This window comes from Rhinolophus sinicus, linkage group LG15, assembly GCF_036562045.2.
Source record: "Rhinolophus sinicus isolate RSC01 linkage group LG15, ASM3656204v1, whole genome shotgun sequence".
Classification (NCBI taxonomy): domain Eukaryota; kingdom Metazoa; phylum Chordata; class Mammalia; order Chiroptera; family Rhinolophidae; genus Rhinolophus; species Rhinolophus sinicus.
In genome coordinates, this window is record NC_133764.1 from 8777035 (window position 1) to 8797559 (window position 20525).

General features: G+C 46.6%; 1 protein-coding gene across 11 annotated transcripts in view; it reads left to right on the forward strand.

The window, feature by feature from the left end:
- Positions 1-20525, forward strand: part of GAS7 (growth arrest specific 7) — a 209415-nt gene that overhangs the window by 103069 nt on the left and 85821 nt on the right. Inside the window, exon 1 of one of the 11 annotated variants that reach the window (XM_074320750.1) lies at positions 8015-8267. The exons of 6 other annotated variants lie outside the window; for them this stretch is intronic. Coding sequence is in view for 1 of the 5 variants with exons in the window: in XM_019755229.2 (XP_019610788.1) it covers positions 8265-8267 (3 nt within the window). In the remaining 4 variants the exon portion in view is untranslated. Of the gene's footprint in view, positions 1-8014; positions 8268-16702; positions 16872-20525 lie in introns of those variants that run through there. 4 more of the 11 variants (XM_019755229.2, XM_019755231.2, XM_074320749.1 and 1 more) reach the window with 4 other exon arrangements.

Here is a 20525-nt window from a genome sequence, read left to right on the forward strand (position 1 = left end):
CCTAATCTGATAAACAATATTCACTTTAGGGGCTATGTCAAGGGGGATCGTATTAGCAAAAATTATTTAAATGTTTTAAGTAAGGCTATATCAGTATAATGGAATAAAGATTTTTAAAATGCATTAAATTAATATATTTATTATAGAAAACTTGAAAAATAAAGTAGAAACAATAAAAATTTAGCATTCTTTTCCTTTTTATGCTGTCTATATTTGTGTACGTAATTGGGATCATATGGTATATTTGGAATTGTATATGCTGATTTCTGGGGGAGGGCAGTGTTTTTCTGAGTGTAAAAGTGATTTTATAAACATATTTAAAAATAAATAAAAATGTAAAACAATAAAATTAATAGTACAATTAAAACAGCTAGAGGAATCTCACAATACAAAGATAACCTTTGTTAATATTTTTGTGTATTTCCTTTTGCTTAGTTTGGGGTGGGGAGAGCATTATTTTCCATAGTTGAGATCATGCTGCATACTCTGACATCTAAAGCAGGAACAACTCTTAGAAGGTGATATAAAAGAGGGTTTTGATGACAGAAAACATTGGCCACTGGGTGGTTTATTAGTCTTCACTGTTTTAAGGGGGTTCATTCAATATGTTTTAAATATGCAGAAAATCAACATTCCCTGGCAACCAAGTGGCCACTTTGGTGCTTTACACAGTGCAACGTTGCTTGGGCGGAGGGAGGAAACAAAGAGTTTTTGTTTGGTGACTCGCCCAGCAGTGTCCCCAAAGCCTCAATAGTTCCCCCATTGTCGGCATGTGCTTGCCCAGAAAAGGCAGCCTCAGTTACAAGTGCTCCTCACACGTGGCTGGAGGCTTCATCTGTACTGGCCTTGAAGGATGTTGCAGGAGAAACATGTATCCTGGTTCCAGGATGGGAGGGAAGCAGAAGAGAAAACGCTAGGGCACCTAGCTTTACCCCTGAGCTGGACAACCCACCAGATGGCACACGGTTGGTTGGACTTCTGAGTTGGAGGGTCTGCACTGAGTGAGAAATGACTCACGGATGCATTCATATGGTTACTTCCCCATTGTCATCGAAATAATTTTGCTTTATCTCTCAGTGCCCGGAGAGTAAGTGGGTGGCATCTTCACTTGCATATCTAAGAGAAACTTCCTTCCTGTTTCTTGCACATGAAATACTGATACAACTTGGTTGGATATGGACGTCTTGGATCTCGAAACTCATATGTGCAGCTCAGTTTGTCCCACCATTCAACAAATATTGATGGAACGCCGTTAGTAATGAACAAAACAATGAACATGTCCCGTGAAACTGACGTTAGTGGGATTTCTCTTCTAGCATTTGTAATACTTTCAGAAGGATGCTGCCAGACCTTGGGAGTAGTGAGCAAAACGGGCTCTGCCTCCTGGGGCTTTTATTCTAGTGGGAAGTATTCTCTAGGCTTTAGTAGGAGTAGAGGAAAAGTCTGAGGAAAAACTGATTTCCTAGGAAACTTTTCTCTTTGCCTGTTTGCATGCATGATTTTTATTATCTTTTATTATTTTGCAACTGATTGTTGATTTTAATCCATAGTTCTGGTCTTTTCTAATGGAGCACTTCTTAAACACACACTGCTTCTTTATTTCCTTGCTTTTTTTATTTTGCAATTTAGGGAGTTCCTTTTCAGTATGCCCTGTGCTTTATTGAATTCACTTTTTATATTTTTATTGTCTCACAACTACTAATGTGGATTTAAATGAGCAATTTTTGGTAATCCTTACCTCATCTGTTTTCTTCTTTGTGTCATTCTTTCTACTTTGGCTGTTTTTTCCATTATGAATTTCTGTTCCTCTTTCAAAGAGGTCACAACTTTTTGCATTCTAGCAGTTTTCTGGCATTTTCTTCTGAATTATTTTCTGAGATGTGCTCTTCATTTGAGCCTTCAGGGTGGTGTTTCTTCACCTTTATTCCATGTTTCCCCCAACCCCTCCTTTCTTTACTCATTCTTGAACAAGACAGGATCTATATAGATCTGCCTGTATCAGCAGGAAGAATATATGTATAAAATCAACATTCCCTGGCAACCAAAGTGGCCACTTTGGTGCTTTACACAGTGCGACGTTGCCTGGGCGGAGGGAGGAAACAAAGAGTTTTTGTTTGGTGATTTTCCCAGCAGTTTTCTTTGGTATCTCACTTGGACATTGTTAACTTCAGATTTCTTCTTATATATATATAGTCAGCTGCTGGCCTTGGCACTGTGCGCTTGGGGGAAGGTTGACTCCCCTTCACAGTTACTTGCCAGTAGGCTCAGTGATGCACACATCTCCCAACCCAGTTGCTGTTTTCAAATTGGCTCTCACCTGGTGCACTGCTGTTTTACTGCCTGGCCCTCTGGATATTCCAAATTGATGAAGGGCCTTGGAGCCAACCATGTTGAGTGCAGGAAACTGGCTGCTAGTCACCTCACGGGAGCCATTGGCCTGGTGGGTCTGGGGCCAGGCACTACCCTCAGGCCCATCCTTTTTCTTGCTTTCTTCTATAATGGCGTCTATCTTAATATCTTACCCCCCCCCCCCCCCGTGAGGGTGTGTCCTTATGCTCATGGCCTCTTGTGTGTGTGAAGATCATATTTCTACCACGACCACCTCTCTTGCACATTCCTCTTTCTGGGATTAGCAGGGGAAACATCCTTTCTGCAGTCCGTGAACACTTTCTTTGGTCTCTCACTTGGACATTGTTAACTTCAGATTTCTTCTTATGACCCCTTCTTCATTTGCTTTCTGTGACTCTGATGCTGAAAACTCACATCCATTCCTTCCCGGACACGGTGCCCCTGAGTGTGAGGCATGGACTGGATTGGAGTGTTCTTGCCTTCGAGAGTCCTGGAGAGGGGCCCCAGGGTCTGCGTGCACTGATGGAGGACATCGGGGAGGGAGGGAGGGATGGATGGGGCCGAAAGAGTATCAGGGAGAATTCATTCTCCCACCACATAAGGGAGAACTCACCTCAAGGTCCAGCTCTCCATCCTTTCTTTATGAACTCTAAACTGACCCTTAGGATTTCATTGCCACCTCCATGCAGCTGCTCCAGCTCCATGTGCCAAAGGCCAGACTTGCCCTAGTTGCCCACCGGTCACTTTGAACTTGGGTATGTAGCCAGTAAACTGTACCACATCCCCCTAAACTGGCTCCCACCACAGCTGGATCTCTCTGGGTTACTGTTCTAGTTCTCTTGTTCCTTTCAGAATCAGCTTCTACTTCTCTCCCATTTCCCTCATCGGTCACTCAGGCGTATTCTCCTTCTGACTTGATGTCCCCCCGCTCTGGTCATGCCCTTTCTTTTCATTCCTGCTGTCAGATAAATTCTGTATCTTCTGAGAAGCCTTCCTTGACCACCGCAGCTGAAAGTGATCTTCCTTTGAATTCTGAAAGCTCTTATTGTCTGTCAGCTTATTATTTGGCACTTATTATAGACTGCCTTGTCTAATTATTCCTTTTTCCCCCCACTTGTGTTTGTGCCTTGTCTTCCAAATTTTAGAAGTGCAGTCCTTTGTATTATACTTGCCTGCATCGTCCACAGCATTCAGGAAAGGGTAGTTAGTAACTATTAGGTGAATCATCGATCACGTGGCCATGGGTTACGTATTGGGTGGGGGTGTCTCAGATCCTGCAGCCTGGAGACCGCATGGGCTGCTCAACAATTTTTCCCTTCACGACTGTGAAGCATTTAGAAAACGTGAGTCATCGCCATACCCAGATGTTCTTTCTTATTAATGATCATTATGAGACAACATGATTTGTCCTATAGCAGACAAGGGCCTACAGCGAATGTGGCCTATTTTGGTTGACAGTTTTCAACTCAACTGAAACAAAGAATAATAACAAGAGGGTTGGTCACATCTGACTCCATTAAACTCAGGAACATGCTGCTCAGCGGAAATGATTGTCAATCTCTTTGCTTTTGGATCATGGGTTTCTTACTGTTTCTCTTCTGCCCACATGGCCCCATATGTAGAAACCTACCTGTTTGCAGAGACCCAAAAGGGCAGAACAATTCATGCTTTTCATAGCAACTTTAATGATACAGGACTATCAATCAAGCAAAACTAAAGTGACTTCTGCTTTCAGAAGCCAGAGGAACCCCAAACAGTAAACCCATTAGAATGCATTTGCAAGCCGTCCACACCCTGACATATTAACTGGTGAAGCCTAAAGAATGTCTGCAGGATTGGTTCTGCTTAGCTCAGGTCAGAGCAGATTAGCCTCCTGGTTTATAATGGCCCAGAGAGGTCCCTTGCCTTTGGCTGGCGGCCACACTGGGATCTGCGATGACTAGGATTTCTGTGTGTTGTCTGTAGTGGTGCATTATCGGGCGTGATTGTGTGATGATGCAGTGTCAAGGCTGAATGGCCTTAACACTGTCCCCTCTTGGCTGTTGTAAAACCAAGAATTTATGGGTTGTGAAAGCTTCTGTGGCCACTTTAATTCCACAAAACCTGAAGGACTGGAGGTGAAGGTCTTGTGCTTTTATCTCCTCATGGGTGGGACCCTGTTTCCAGGAGCAGAGACAGACCTTGCTCCTATCTGTGTATTCCAGTGGCATGGCTGACCTCAAAGGTCGGGGTGTGGATATGCCATCTGGCCCCTCTTCTCACACCACAGAGAGAAGATGCAAATAACTCAGCTGCTGGCCAACCCCTCACCTCTGGATAACAGGCTCACTTTCTTCTCTTGTGGCTGGGTTGGGACTGTTTTACAAATGTAGATGTAAGCATTGCATTTTTGTTGTTTTTATAATGGGAGAGAAAAAGAAAGGGGGAGAGGGGTGGATTCCCTAACCAGCTCCCTGTTTCTAGTCTTTTCTTGGCATTTGATCGTTTTATTCCCTGGAGTCCTGATGTCAAGAGTGCAGTGCTGGTGGTGTTTTCTCCCTGGCTTAAAACCCATCCATGGTTTCTTCTTGCTTATAAAAGAGAGCCTGAATTTCTTAGCCTTGGTGTTCTCATGGCCTTTCATGATCTGACTCCTTCCTTAGCTACTACTTTTTCACCTTCCATGGCTCTTTTTTTTTAACTAAAGTTTATTGGGCTGACAATTGTTAGTGAAGTTACATAGGTTTCAGGTGTACAGTTCTGTATTACATCACCTATATATCACATTGTGTGTTCACCACCCAGAGGCAGTTCTCTTCCCATCACCGTATATTTGATTCTTTCCTTCCACGCTTCTTAAACTCTGATGGAAGTGGTCCATCCACTTTTCCCCATACCTTCGCACACCACTTTCCTGGGCCTTTCCTCATGCTGGCCACACATAGAGTATCAACCCCTAAAGTTGTTCATGCTGCCCACACTTCCTGATCTATCCCAAGAACCTTTATTTTCTCCTCTACTAAATGGGACAATGATAGAAATTCCTTTGTTGGTTAGTTAGGTGGATTAAGTGACATAAGATGTGAAGTCCTTGGTGTGCTTGGCCCAGAGCGAGTGCTCAGTAAGGGATTGTGGTCGTCATTCCTGCAGCTGATTGGAGCCTAACAATCAGAGAGGGGAAGTAGCGTCCCCCAGACAACCACACTAGTGGCTTTGAGAAGGATGAGTTGAGACCTGCCATCCAGGGTGGAAGGGCAAGACCAGAAAGGAGGAACGTAGATGCAGAAGGCAGGGAGTTGATGTGCCCAGATGGCCATTCAACTCCACAGGGCCCCTGAGAGTGCCATACTCTACTCCTAAGAGGAGAAACCTGTGACTGACATTAAGATGCTGGCCGTGCTGCCTCAGTGTCCCTGAGATTGGACACAAAACAGGTCACAGAGAGCCCTGCTGTAGATGCCCCAGGCTCATTTCCTAGTCAGCTTTCTCACTGCGTTCAGCAAGAGGCTGGGGTAGGTACACGTTCACCTTCCCTGGAGATTCTGCCCCTGTGTGTCTCATAATGTGGCTCATGTGTCACACTGGCCAGGGTTCCTTGATCTAAAGTATCTTTTGTGTGTGTGTGTTTGGTGAAATATACATAACATAAAATGTACCATTTTAACCATTTTCAGTAGCATTAAGTACATTTACACTGTTGTGCAATCATCAATCTCCACCTTCCATCTTCAAAACTTTTTCCTCTTGTAAAACTGAAACTCTGTACTGGTGAAACAATAACTTCCTATTTCCCCTTACCCCAGTCCCTGCCGACCACCATTCTACTTTGTATTTCTAAGAATCTGATTATTGTAGGAACCTCATATAAGTGGAATCATACAGTGTTTGCCCTTTTGTGACTGCCCTGTTTCACTTAGCATAATGTCCTCAAGGTTCATTCATGTTGTAACATGTGTCAGAATTTCCTTCCTTTTTAAGGCTGAATAATATCCCGTTGTCTGTATACACCACGTTTTGTTTATATGTTCATCCATCAGTAGACACTTGGGATGTTTCTAAGTTTCGGCTGTTGTGACTAATGCTACTATATACAAGGGTGTACAAATACCTGTTAGAGTCCCTGCTTTCAATTCTCTTGGGTATTTACCCAGAAATGGAATTGGATCACCTGGTAATTCTATGCTTAACTTTTTGAGGAATTGCCACACCGTTTCCATAGCAGCTGTACCACTTTACATTCCCACCAGCAGTGCACAGGGTTCCAATTTTTCCACCTCCTCGTCAACACTTGCTTTTTCTGGTTTTCTGAGGGAAGCCATCCCAGTGTGTGTGAGGCGATACCTCCTTGTGGCTTGCAGTCCCCTAACGATTAGTGACGTGGAGCATCTTACCGTGGGCTTTGGCCATTTGTAGATCTTCTCTGGAGAATTGTCCTCTGCCTTTTTTTAATTGGGCTATATGTTTCCTTGTTGAGTGTAAACACTTTTCGTGTCCAGGACACTGCAGCTGCTGTTCTTCAGCCATTGTTGATGGTAACAATAACAACAACTAGCTTTTATTCCGCATGTACAGCCCCTTCAACTATGCTAAGTGTTTACAAGGATTCTACCCCCTTTAATTCCCATAACAACCTTTTGAGAAAGATATTGTGGTCATCTGCATTTTACCCTCGAAGAATCCGCAGTTTAGAGGCCTTGCTCCCGTAGCACAGCAGGTGAAGCAATACGGGCGTGACCCGGGTCTGACTTGGTCTCTAGATGTTCATACAGATCTCCTGGCCTCATCCAATGTCTTCGTGAGGAAACAGTTCATCCATACCAGCGTTTGAGGGAAGAAGTGATATTTTATAGCAAACCACCCAGGCCTTGGGAACGTGGTCCCTCCAGAAAATCACATTGACCTTTAGATAGAGAATCACTTCCTAAAATCCCAAAGGTTTGCCTAGGAAGGAAACACAGAAATGTATGGCATTTTAAGTGCGAAACCCTCAGCTGCTCCCAAAAGCTTTCTAAACAGAGTGAAATGACATATTCACCAAGGATCCAAGTCCCTGCTTAAATTCATTTCGTTGGTGGATGCGGTATTGTTCTCAGGGTCCAATCCTTTCTTCCCTTGCAACTAACAGCTTTGTGATTGTCAGGCCCTTTTCATCTGAGATGCACAGCATTGCTCCCTTTCGCCTGCTGTTCGTCAAGATTTGGAGGGGCTGAGGGCAGGCTGAAGGCAGGGGACCCTTGTCTTGTCCCTCTGGGGGCACTAGCTTTCCAGCCTGGGAAGGTCAAACACAAAGGTTCTTTGGGGGAGCATTCTCTGTTCCTTTTATGTTGGGTTTTATCTGGCCTTGGGTTCACACAGCTGGGGCTGGGGCCAGGGCCAGAGCCGTGACTTAGGGTTGGGAAGAAGTTGGTGGAACATTCCCCAGCAGGGCTTGGGCAGACCCAGGGAGTCCCGCCTAAAATACAGTGGACAAAGGCGCTCTTGTCCACTGGCCTGGGGGTGGGAGGCATCTGGTCAGTGACACAAGCTTGGCTATTGTATGTTGTGACCTCAGCCAACTTTTTTTAGCCGAGAGAGGAGAAAAAGAGAGAAAGTTGTAAAAAAAAAGGGGGGAAAAAAAGGAAAGAAAGAAAGCTTCAAGAAACTTTGCATCTGGAAAGTCCAGCATGCGTTGTTGATTTCCCCACAAGAGCTGGAGCAGATTTGGAAGGAACTGTGCAATGTCGTGGGTTCTTTGTGAAAGAATAGCAATGAGAAAAGCCACAGGAACATCCCTCAGGGTGCCCAGAGCACTGACCCTGGGGTAGCTGCTTCCTCAGCCTCATTTCCCGCAGAGGGTGCCGTGGAAAGGAAGCTGGCGGGGACCTGGGTCTGAGTCTAGAGACTTCAGAGACTCACCCCTGAGTTAGCAGCCCCCAAAGAAGATTAGCTGTCCTCTGATGGTAAGAATCAATTCTGCTTGCTGGCAGATGTATGTGCTCAGCTTGTGTTTCTTCTGCATGTTTCTACAATGACTTTGACATTTTACAGAGGCAATTCTGACAACCGTCTGCGATGTGGGCTCTAACTTCTGAGTTTAGAAAGTCTGGGGGCCCTGAATGCTGGGGGGCACGTTTAAGCAGGGAGATGAGAATACTGGGCCGTTGTGTGAGAAATCAGGAGGAGAGGAAGGGAGGAGGAAAAAGAATTTAAAAGGAATGTTTGTGGCGGGAAGGGGAGTCTTGGCTGTCCTGGTTACCTGAGAAGCAGAGTGGTGACACGGATTTCTGTTGTGGGGATTGGAGCCCATGTGTTGCCTCCCTCATTTAACTTTTCCAAAATTTGAAACTTGGCTTCTCCCTACCTACCCATCTACCACCCCATGGCCTAGTTCTGGCTAGGACATGGTGGAGGGAAAGCTCATTAGGGGACACAGCTCCCCAGAAGGTAGTTGAGTATCTGCCCAGTACACCCAGTATCTTATCTACATGGTGGTTCCTGGCTGGGCTGGATGCTTCTGTCCAGTTTGGTGGTGGCAGTAATGGCCACAATAAAACTAATGGACACTCTCCTGAGACTTAGGGGTAGACTAGCCTTATTCCGCCAACCGCCCTTCTTTGGAAAGAGGGCCCTCTCATCAGTCTAGAGTTTAGTGACCACTCTCTCAAGTCTGAGGGAGGTCCAGTTTCTATGGAAAGGTTAGCCTGTGTCTGTACGTACCTTCCTCCAGGATGCTCTCTCCCACTGGCTGGGTCAGGTACCATCTCTGATTTTGGCCTGACTTCTGATAGCCTGAGCCTGTGCCCGAAGACAGAGGGTGCTTATTACCTAGGAGCACTGTCTAATGGGCCGGCTGACCTCCTAGGAAAATTCACAGCAGGGCTTCTCAAAGGTTAGGGTGCATCTGAATTATCCAGTGACCTTTAAAATGCAATGTGTGCCTCTAGGGTGGGGCCTGGGACTCGGCATTTCTAATCAGCTCCCAGAGGATGCCCATCATGCCAGTGCAGGGACCACACGTGAAGAATGACTGCTATGAAGACCCCAGGCCAATCAATCTAGTTCTGACAGACTTAAGCTGCCCAGGACCTGACTGCAGAGTGCTGAGGACTGTGGCTGGTCTGGCAGGTTTATGGGGAAGAAGGGACTAACAGAGAAGATGGGCACTAGGGACATTCAGGGGGCGGGCAAGGGCCTGGGCGAAGCTCTTACTGGCAGAGTAAGGCAGCAGCTGGAGCGTGTGGGGTGCAAGCCGTCGGCGGGGTGTGCCCAAACTTAAGTAGACTTTGTGTTTGGGGTGCATGTGAGTGGTGAACAGAAGTGCTAGCTGCTAGCAGGCCCAGAACATTTCCACTGGTGCCTGCCTTTGGTGTGGGGTGAATTCGAACATTGGATGCAGGGAAGCCCAGGATGCCAGGACAGAAATCTGATTGCTGGGCAAATAGAGCTCAACTGAGTATGGTCCTGGGAATGACAGGGAAGGAGCAGGCAGATTCAGGGCCATCAGGACGGAACTGACCACCACGTACCAGGATGAGAGGTGGGAGCACAGAACTCCATGGTGGGGAGGCAGACCCCAGGGCTTCGAGGCGGGCAGCGTTCCGGGGATAGTCTGCTGCCTGTGAATCCCGTGTCTACATTTGAATGTGACTTTGCTTGGAGACCATCTGGTCCAACTTCTGTATTTTCAAGATGAGGCAATTGAGGCCAACCAGCAGAAATGAAGTAGGTTGCTCAAGATCTAACAGCAAGACAGCAGCAGTGTAAGCCTGGCACTCAGGCCTGCCAGTTCATATCCTGCGTTCCTTGCATGGGGCCACAGAGAGGTTGGAGGTCCCAGACCTCGATACTAGTAAGGCCCTGGGCTCTCACCGTTTGTCTAGTTTTATATGCACCAGTAACAGAGGCTCCAGAAGTGTCAGCTGAATGGGGTTGGTAGGAATTGTACCCCTAAGGACTCAAGGAAACGATTCCAGCACCTGTTAGCCTGTCTCCTTCTGGTGCTCATGGTTCAGAACCAATTCGGGCTCACAGGAAACCAGGTCTCCGAGTCAGACATTTTTTATTGGAACCACTTGGAGCACAGGCATTAGCACCGCAGAGGAACTAAAATGAGTCTGTCTGGTGCGACTCGCTGCCCTGGTGTTCTTTTGGTGCCCTTTGTCCTGCAACTGCCAACCACAAAGCCGGACCAGCTGGATCTCAGCCCCGGCAGGCCGTCAGAGGCACCCACCTTTGTGCCCTAATGAGCTCTGGCTTCCTTTCTCTAAAAGAGCACCAACTCCCTGAGGAAGCCTGCTTTTGCCCCCAGGGCATCTGTGGGCAGCTGCTGTTCACTTGCCCTTGATGTCCTGGCAGGCTGCTTTGCATGAGGCACCGAGCCCATCCATGACTGCCTGAACAAGCAACTTCCAACTCCCTCCTTCACTTCTTCGCTCCCCTTTGAATGAAACAAAGTGCTTGGTAAATTCGGTTACGGGTTTTCTTCAGAGGTGTAACAACTTCAGAATGTGCCAGAAACACTGGCATAGGGCATTTTGGGGTTTTGTACCTTAATATTAAAGGAAGGCTGAGGAGGGGGCTTCACTAGTATTTTTTTCTGTTTGCCCCCTCCTAATACCAAGTGTTGGCAAAACTCTCTTGTTCCCAGGCTTTTCCTTCTGCAAAGGGAATTTGCCCAGGAATCATCTAGAGGAGCCCTCACCCTATAAGGAGATCCCTAGGGAGGTGACCTATTGTGGGTGACAGATCTTCAGAATGTCCTTCAAAACTATCTTCGAGGGCCGGATAATTGATTCATTATTATGGATATAAATTAATAGAGAAAATCGAGCATGTATTTTGAGATCCTTTAGGACTATGGGAAGTGCTCATGTCGAGCCCAGCTTCTTCCTCTGACGCATAGGGACATTTCAGCCCTAAAGAGGCTAGAACAGTGGCTTGTGGCAAAGAGGGGGAGAGTAACTGTTCAGCTTCTTCATACGGGTCTGAAGTATAATGCCCACAATTTAATATCCTGTTTTGGGCATGTTTTGAATGATTTCAAAATTTTGTTAAATCTCTTCACTTTAAGGGTGTCTCAGACAACATTCCTTTCCCTCCAGTTGTATTGGATTTGGGTGAGTAAACGAAACCATATCTCTAGACCCAAAGAGCTCAAAAGAGTTGGGGCAGACATCACACACACACACACACACACACACACACACACACACACGTAATGTTTTATGAACGTTTGTGTTCCTGTCAGGAGGTCTTTGTCATGTCTTGTGTTTATGTGGTTGCTCCTTTTGCTTATGCTGGTCATTTAAATGCCTTGAAATTTCCCTTGTGGTGGTTTTGGTTTCTGTTATGAAAGAAGTTCCTCGGGTGCTAGAATCCCAGTTTTTTTGCAGTCTGGAAGTCCCTGGTTTTACAGATGAGGAAACAGAGGCCCAGAGAAGCAAAAAGGACTGTAAATTACAGCTTGTCTGGGGACACAGCCTCTTTATGCCTAGGCCTGTGTGACTTCTACTAATGCTTCTGTAGCTCTGAGGTGGAGATAGGGTATTTGGCGCATGTGACTTTCACCTGCCAAGGAAGTGGTAAGGGGTAGGGGGAAAGGGGTCAGCCTTCCTTAACAGCCCGCTGGGAAGTTGAGTGTGTGAATAAAATGTTAATCCCAAGCCTGTGAACAGAATCCCTCAGGTTTTGCTGCTCAGGAGCCAGAAGCCAGCACAGGCTGATGGGAGCACTGCTTTGCCCTTTATAGCTGGGAAGCAACAGGAACAGGTAGGCCTTAGAAAGGGGACAAAACTCAGGGGCTTCCTCTGGGGTTCCCCACTAGACTCCAAGGTGAGAAAGCAGCTGCACCTTCCCATCTGATTCCTGGAGCTGTTCTCCGTATTTCAGGAGCACCTGTGGGAACCTCCTTCCCTGAGTGGCCTTAAACACAGCCACGAAGACTTGGGGCACCTCCTCCAAACCCCTGTACATGGCAGGAGTGACTGTGATATTTGGTGGCACAGTTGTGCTGGTTGGCCAATGCTGAGATTCTCCCAAGAGATGGGTGTCTGTCAGGTCCCTGTCATGCTTTTTGGTGCCCCTGGGCAGAAGCCGTCAGCACAGCACCAGCCATCTCAGATACAAAAAGTTTGCTGACATCCAGAGTTCCTGTCTCCTTCAGAACCCTATTAATTGGCCCTTCTATCTCTAGCTGTGTGGCAGGTGCAACGGTAATAAAAGTTTTTCTTCCCGTGTCGGTGAAGTGAAGGCTCATGCAGGAATGTGTGTAAGGCCCGCACGGAAGCCACTTCTCCATGATCTATTTCTTCCTACCCTCTGCTGCATGACCCGCAGACACTTCAAGGCCGTGAAATGGCTTCTGAACCAGGAAGAGCCTCACAACTCATCCTTGCAATTCCCAGTATCATTTGCAAATCTTTTCATCCATGCTTGCCTCACTGAAGACCCCATGTTTTTCCAGTTTAGTGGTTTTTCCTGGGAGGGTTGACTTCCTGCATCCTTGCATGGACGACTTTGTAATTGTGTTAATCAAAATTCCTGGGCAACCAGATCACTCCATTCCATTTTAGGGTCAGAAAATGGAGTTTATTGTTCTGTGTCCTCTCCCTGCCCAGTCCTGACAAACGGGCCCAGTGAGTTGATTGGCCGTCAGGGGGGCATTGGGGGCTTGCAGATGGATATTCAGGGTGGCCTGGGACCTTCGCTGTGTCTTGAAGTAGCTAGACACATCTGCAGTTCTTGAAGTGGTTTAGCCTCCAGGCCCACAGCTAGCAGCTTTGTGGGTTCTGGGAGAAAATTCCTATGGCACTAAAGTCCACCACTCGTCATGGGCACCCGTGACAGCCACAGTGCAAGGGTTCCTCTAACAGCTTTGTGGACGGAGGACAGTGAAGGTAGCTAATGCAGGCAAGGAAGAGCATGGCAGGTGCTCCCTGGGAACGAGCTGGGGAGCCCAGTGAGTCACCCTGTGGGCACCTGTAGATAGCATCCAGGGAGGCTTCTCACAGGGGTGGAGGTCTGGCATGAGCAAGCAGGGGATTCAAGCCAGTGAGATTACTGCTGGGAATGTGTCTCCATCCATCCATCCATCCATCCACCCTGAGCAGTGAGACCTGAGGACACTTGGGTTGGACCAGGGTTTGGAAGAGTCCTGGGGACGTTTGCAGTGAAGGGTTTAAAGCCTGGTTTGGAAAGTTCCTTTAATGGACTCAAAGAAACATCCCTGCTGACCAGGTGATTTCTAATAAGGGGTTTGAGTACACACCTGGAAGTTTCTGGTAAAACCTCTGAGGAGCGAGTCACATTTACTGAGAAATTCTGCAGATAGAGACATGGAAGGAAGAAAGGCGTCTTGTTGGTAAAAAGCTGGAGATGAGCCTCATGTGCTTGACCCCCTTTTCAGACAGGGGTTCCAACCAGAGTGGCTCAAGGGGAAGCAGAAACGCTCAGACTCAGCATGGAAAGTAGCTGGACAGTTGTCTAAGTGCTGAGAGAGGTTTTGGCTTTTGGAATGCTCTGAGGACATCCAAAGGCAAAGCTTTATACGAATGAGGTCTTCAGGAAGCCCTGGGCTTCCTACTGAGTTTTCCCTCTGCAGGCAAAGTGCGTTGGTCCCCCCCTGTCCACCTTAATGGATTCGGGGCTCAGGACTCCCTGTGGAAGCTGATTACTCATGTGGCCAATAAAAGGTGGCTGGAGGTCAGACTCAACAACACCTGGGTCCAGTAAAGAGTCTGTGGTCTCCAAGGACCCTTCCGTTCTGTCATGTTCTCTGTGGCTGGAAACCCGTCTTTCTCCAGAAAAGAGACAAGAGCAGATATTAGATACCAGAGGATAGGAGCAAATTGGGCAGGTTCTTGGTAGGCTTGGCAGGAGGGAGAGGAAGGGGATGTTTCTTTGTTGGGATGGAAAGGAAGAATGGGGTTCTGGTTTTGGTTCTCTAGGTGTCCTCACTTTTCTCCTCCTTCCTCTTTGTCTTTTCTATTATCATGTGGAATTTGTGATCCAGGTTATTATTTCATTTTTTTTTTTTTTTTTTTTACTTACTCTGTATATTGAGAGTAGTGATACATACGTACATATGTGCTGTAACTAGATTTATAATATTTACACATTTTTAAAGCTGATTTCATGGTCAGCCTTGATTTTATTTTACCTTGACTGCTTCATTCTTCACCTATAATTATCTTAACTTTCCAGGCATTTGGAATATATCTTTTAAGCACTTTTTCTAAGGACGGCACACGAGTGAACCTTTATCTGTAGAGGGATACATTTTGATCACCTTCACTGTGGTAAGACAGCTCGACCACATAGGAAGGTCTCACATTTTCTACAAAACAATCCAGAGGTGTCTTTTGAAATATGATTACAGAGAAGTCTGTCACCTGCTTTATTAGTGCTCCTTCGTGGGAGACACCCTCCTCCCACTTAAACAGTGATAAGACCTTATCCTCTTCTTCGCTGTGTAAATATATTGTTAGGGTGTGTCAGCTTGTTGGGCTTTAAAAATCCGCTTTGCCTTGGGCAGTGTTGGGCCTTGCACAAATATGTTTTCTTTTAGCTGAGAGAAGTTTTTTTCCCACCTTATCTATCGTTCCTGGTAGTTTCTTTTCTGTTAGAGCTTTTGTTCTAGTCTCTTAGGGAACTCCTAGCACCCATATATATCTTGGCTTGCTTTTCTGTACCTCTGTTTTCATTTTTTTTTCTCATTTCTTTTGCATTCTGGGAAAACATTCTTAAATTTGTTTTGTCCATAACTAATTTTTTTGCACTACAAATTCTATACGTTATTATTGCAGCCAATACGGATGTTTCTTCTGTTACAACCTTTTAAATTCCCCTACAATTTGATCATTTCCTGTCCCTTTTTTATATCATTTTCTTTGTCAAACCAATTTGCTTTTTGAATTAGTTTGTTCTCTCCTTATGATGTTTTATCTGATGCTATATCTGAAAGATATATAGATGCTATATCTTTCTGCCCTCTATTAAGGTTGCTTAATGGTTTCCTGGAATTTTTCTTTTGTATGTATTATATGCGGTCATCATTAGAAGTTTGTGCTTCTCCTGAGGCATCTGGACACCCTCATTTTCTGCAGTTAAAGAAACACTGTTATCTTGTTTCGCCCACCTCCCATTGCTCAATGTTGAACAGTCCATTCCATCAGATCCATTAAGAGCTGGGATTTGTTCACAAATGGGGCACACATGTTGCTTGGACTGCCATTCTCTGTCTACTTGTTTGGCGAAAAAGCTTCCTCAAATCTGTTTAAAGCCCAGTTTCTACGGCAATTCCCATTATCCATCCCTCCATCCCTCCCTCCCTCCCTCCTTCCCTCCCTCCCTCCCTCCATCCCTCCATCCCTCCATCCCTCCATCCCTCCATCCCTCCATCCATCCATCCATCCATCCATCCATCCATCCATCCATCCATCCATCCATCCAATGTTCCGGGTACTATGCTGAGACTAAAGCTAGGAATGAGGTGAACATGGCCCTGCCTTCCTGAATCTAACAGTCTGTTTCTCTGTTGCATGGCCTCTCCTCCTCCCTCTGGCCGGGTCTCCAAATCTCTCACCATTGAAAGAACATAATGATGCTACTTGGGTCCATCTTTTCCTTACCCGCCTATAAAGTTTGTAGGGATTACATTTCTCAGAATGCACCGTGCCATTGCCATAGTCCCCAGCTTCCTCCCCAGGTATTTTCTGTGAGTTGCTCTCTCTGAATGGATAGAGAAAGGCTGCCAGAGCTGGAGAGAATAGTACATCCACCGGTGAGGCAGAGGAGAGGTGCCCATTATCCTTGTAGACACAGATCCTGAGGCTGGTGGCATCACTGTAGGACGTGGTGCCCTGCTTCATGCTTTGTGTCTTTACCTGTTGCCAGAGGACATCATCTATCCTTGGGTAGCTGTTTCCAGCTTTGTGTAGGAGTCTCTCCACTCTAAATAGGTGTCCAGCAGAAAGGTGTGGAGCGGACTCTCCAGTCTCTGGCCCAGCTGGGTCTGGGTCTTCTTGGTGGCTCCCTTGCAGCCCCTGTCACTGATTGGTTGACTCCCTGTGAGTGACAGTGGAGGCCCCTCCTGGCTGCTGGGTCTGGGACTGCTCAGGGAGCACTACTAGCAAGGACCTGGTTCCCAGGGACTGAGGCCTTCCAGGCCCACCCCGCCATGCCCTGACAGCTTCTGGGTGTCCAGCTGGCTATGCGTTTGGGAAAGCCGAACTTGCTGGAGAATTCGTTATGGAAGAGCCTTCAAGTAGTGCCAATCACGGCACCGGGCTCATTAGCAGTCATTGCCATGGTAACGGGTCTGCCAGAAAGTGGCTTGTTAGGCTGACAACTTCAGACATGTTATATATAGATCTGGGTGTGCAGAGAGTGGGGGTGTGGGGCCCTGCGGATATGCCTTTCTTTAGCACTCCTATTGCTTCTGGGCTTGGGGAGTGAGAAGACAGGGAATGGGAGGACCTTAAAACTGTCTGATCTGGCTGCTAAAACAGGTACCTGACGACCACCAGTTAACATCAGCAAGTAACATTTGCTCACATCTGCAGAAGGTAAGAATCAGGTGTTCCCAGAAGCCCCCAGAGGGGGAAGGAGTCCCAGGTTGAACTTGAAAAAAGAGTGGTGATGGCTGTGGGGAGCAAAGAGTGGGGGTTCATACTGACTGGAGGCCACAGAGACAAGATGGAATCTCTCTTAAAATAGTTTATTTGAAGGGTTTGGGCTAGGGGCTAGGATCCTTTTCATTAATAAGGAGCTGTGCAGCTAAACACTGTCTTTTTATAAATTGTGCTTATTAAAATTTTATGTTTCCAGTTTTGATTTCAGAAGGGATGTCTTCTCTCGGTTGCTCCCTCTAAGGCTGCAAACCAATTTCTTCTGAATTCAGTGAGTGTAAGACTCACCTAGGATACATGTTAAAAGGTGGCCCCCAGGCTCCAGGTTGATTTGGTGGTTGGATCAGGACCCTGGAATCTGCACTGTGACCCCCATGTCAGGTGACTGACAGGGTGGCACAGGGACCACACTGAGAAACATTGCTGTAGGGGGATTTGTTTTCATCTCTGGGTAACTTCCCTTTGCTTGCTTGCTCATTTCTTCTCCCCAAGGGGAATCAGTAGCCATCATTAACAGGACAATTTTTTTTGGTTGTGTTATTTTAAATAAGGAGATAATGAAGTACAGCCGGGGAACGTGATTGCTTGGATGTGGGTGGTGATATTTCTGTACATCTCCTGGGAAAGCATGTGCACACTTGGCTGGAGACTGCTCCAGGCAGGAGAATCAGGCCTGAGTTGTCATCCTCCTTGGGTGGGAGCTGGGATGTCAGGTGGTGCAGGTGAAGAAATGGAGCTTGTTATGGAGAGCTGGGGAAAGACCGACCGAGGGTAGCCTGGATGTAGGTAACTGGATGGACGTGTCTAGAACAAAGCTGATATTTTAAAGTTCGGTTTTATCATTTAATTAGCTGTGCAATGTGGGGAAAGTTGTTAAATTTTCTGAGTCCTAGATTCCTCATTTTAAAATGGGGGGAGAATGGCATCTATGTGGCAGGCTTGTTGCAAAGATTCGAGATGATGTGTTAAGTGCCTGACCCAGTCCTTGGTGTACTTGCAGACATTTAGTGAGTGGTCAAAGTCATTATCGATGGGCAGAAATAGAATCTGAGTGCAGACATATCTTGAGTACCTATTAGGCTAGGGTTCTGAAGTGGTGTGGAAACCTCTTGATAAAATAGAGTGAGGCTGTATGCACACATGCATCCATTTTGGGGGCAGAAGATCTAATTTTCCTCAAATTCTCAGAGGATGAGTTTCCATATGTAGTTGAGCAAGTTGCTTACTGAATAAGGGGACCCAGATGACGGGGCCCAGGGAGCCTGACACCCAGCCTTGCACTCTGGGTGGATGGTCCATCCAGGGGAAGAAGGGGCAGGGTTTTATAACTCCCACAAAGTCATATTGTGCATTAGGTTAAGAATTTCTGAGTTGAGAAAACCATCTTCATCTCTGCCCACTCCCTCTGACCTTGTTCCTTGTAGGTAGGACCTGTGTCAGCCCTGCTTCTAGATCCTATTCCCATGGGAAAGAGCTGACAGAATGGAGGGGGGGAGAAGCCACAGGACTAAGGAAGGGAAGGGAAGGATTTGACTTGGCAGGAAGCTAATTAGAAGAATAAGTTGGTAGAGACCTTAATTATTGGGTAGTTGCTCATGCTGTATCCTCTTGGTGGCTGTGGAGCAGTTCTCCCAGGACGCCTGCACCTCCACGGGCAAAGTGGTGAGGTAATGTTGGTGGTTTGGAGGTTGTAAATGAGAGCCTGCAGGTTGAGAGGCTAACTTCTGCCTTGTTTATGTCTTTCCAAAAGTTTTTTTATTGTGGTAAAATACACCTAACATAAAATTTATCTTCCATGACTTTTACACATTCACAGTTTTGTGTAACTACCACCACTGTCTAGTTCCAAAACATTTTTATCACCCCCAAAAGAAAACCCTGTACTTACCCACCCACCCTCCCCAGCCCCTGGCAACCACTAGTAATTGGCTTTCTGTATATGTGGATTTTCCTATTCTGGACATTTCACGTAAGTGGAATCATACAGTACGTGGCCTTTTGTGTCTAGCTTATTTCACGTGGCGTGATTTCAAGGATCATCCATGTTGTAGCTTGTATTAGTACTTTGTCCCTTTTGATGGCTACCTATTTTTTGTATGGATTCACCACATTGTGTTTGTCCATTCCTCGGTTAATGGACACTTGGGTTGTTTCTATCTTTTGGCTATTGTGGATAATGCTAGAACAGGGTGTATAAGTGTCTGAGAGTATTTTCAATTCCCTTGAGTATGTACACAGTTGTCTCCACATCTTTTGACTCCTGACTTGTTTCAGTCTAGCCAACAGGAATAACTTCTTTCTGTGAGACGGGAAAGGCAAGGAGGCTGCCTTGGGGGAATGGAGGAAAAGCACAGTCAGATGGCAAGCAGAGCGGGGACTGATGGCTGTTCTGGAGGGGGATGCGGACACCACTTTTGCCACGCTGGCCAAGTTAGGAAATTGGCCTAGGTGCCCTCCTCCCTTCATTCGGCACTTCTTGGCACCTCTTGGCTCAGTATCATGGGTGCCTCCCTGCAGGCACCTTTTATAGTATTCAAGATGGCGGGTCCTGCATTTTCTAGCTGGGGAGACTTCAGAGCAGTAATCAAATGGTCATCAGAGTTCTCAAATGTAAACCAGAGCCTTTTCTGACCCCACAGGGTTATTTAGATAAATTAACTACAGTCGTTCTAAAGAGAAAAGCACCATGCAGCAGGTGTTGTTGCTACGTCACAGGTAGGGCACAGAGAGTCAAAGGTTCAGTCCAGTCACTCAGCCGGCCCAGCTAAGGAGCGTTCTCTTCATCGCCCAGCCTTCTCACCAGGATGTGGTCCTCAGTGTCTTAGTGTGTTAATCTCCCCAGCAGGCCTGTGTTTGTCTTTTAAGTCAGGTCGCCTTGGAAACAGAAACCTGGGAGATGTGACTGTTAATAGTGACAGTTCAGCCGCAATGATGGTGAGGTTGGGGTGAACTTGACACCACAGTGGAGGCTGCATGAAGCCTGGTCTTACTCGGCACCTAGGTGGCCCCCCTTATACTGGAAGCCCCCATTTATTGAGCATTCTTAGTGACCGGAACTTTCCCAGGTGCTGAGTTTGTTGTTATTACTCTCCACAGTGTCTTCCACAACTGGGATAACATCCTCCTCCGTTTTATAGATGTGGAAATAGACACAGCTGGTTGAGTCATTTCCCTGGGTCGCGGGAGTACTAAGTGGCCAAGTCAGGTTTGAGCCCGAAGCCAGAGGCCTGTGTTCACTGTGCTTTCGGGTCCCTCTGTCCCCTGCAACCCGTTTCTGGCCATGTCAATCTCAGACACTCACTTAATACCCTTTAACAATTTCCCATGTCCTCCCTGGTTATTTGGACAAACACCAGTCTGGCCTTCCCATCTTAGACGCTATAAGTTGCCTGACTCAAGCAGAAGCAACCTGGTTGTAGAATATTTCTTTCTTCAGCCAAGCCCCCTGACCTCCATCTTCCTATTTTACTCCCAACCCCACTCAGACAAAATGTGTATCTCCTGTATGTGGGTTATTACACACACACACACACACACACACACACACGCACACGCACACGCACACACACTACTCAACAGAAAGCTATATTT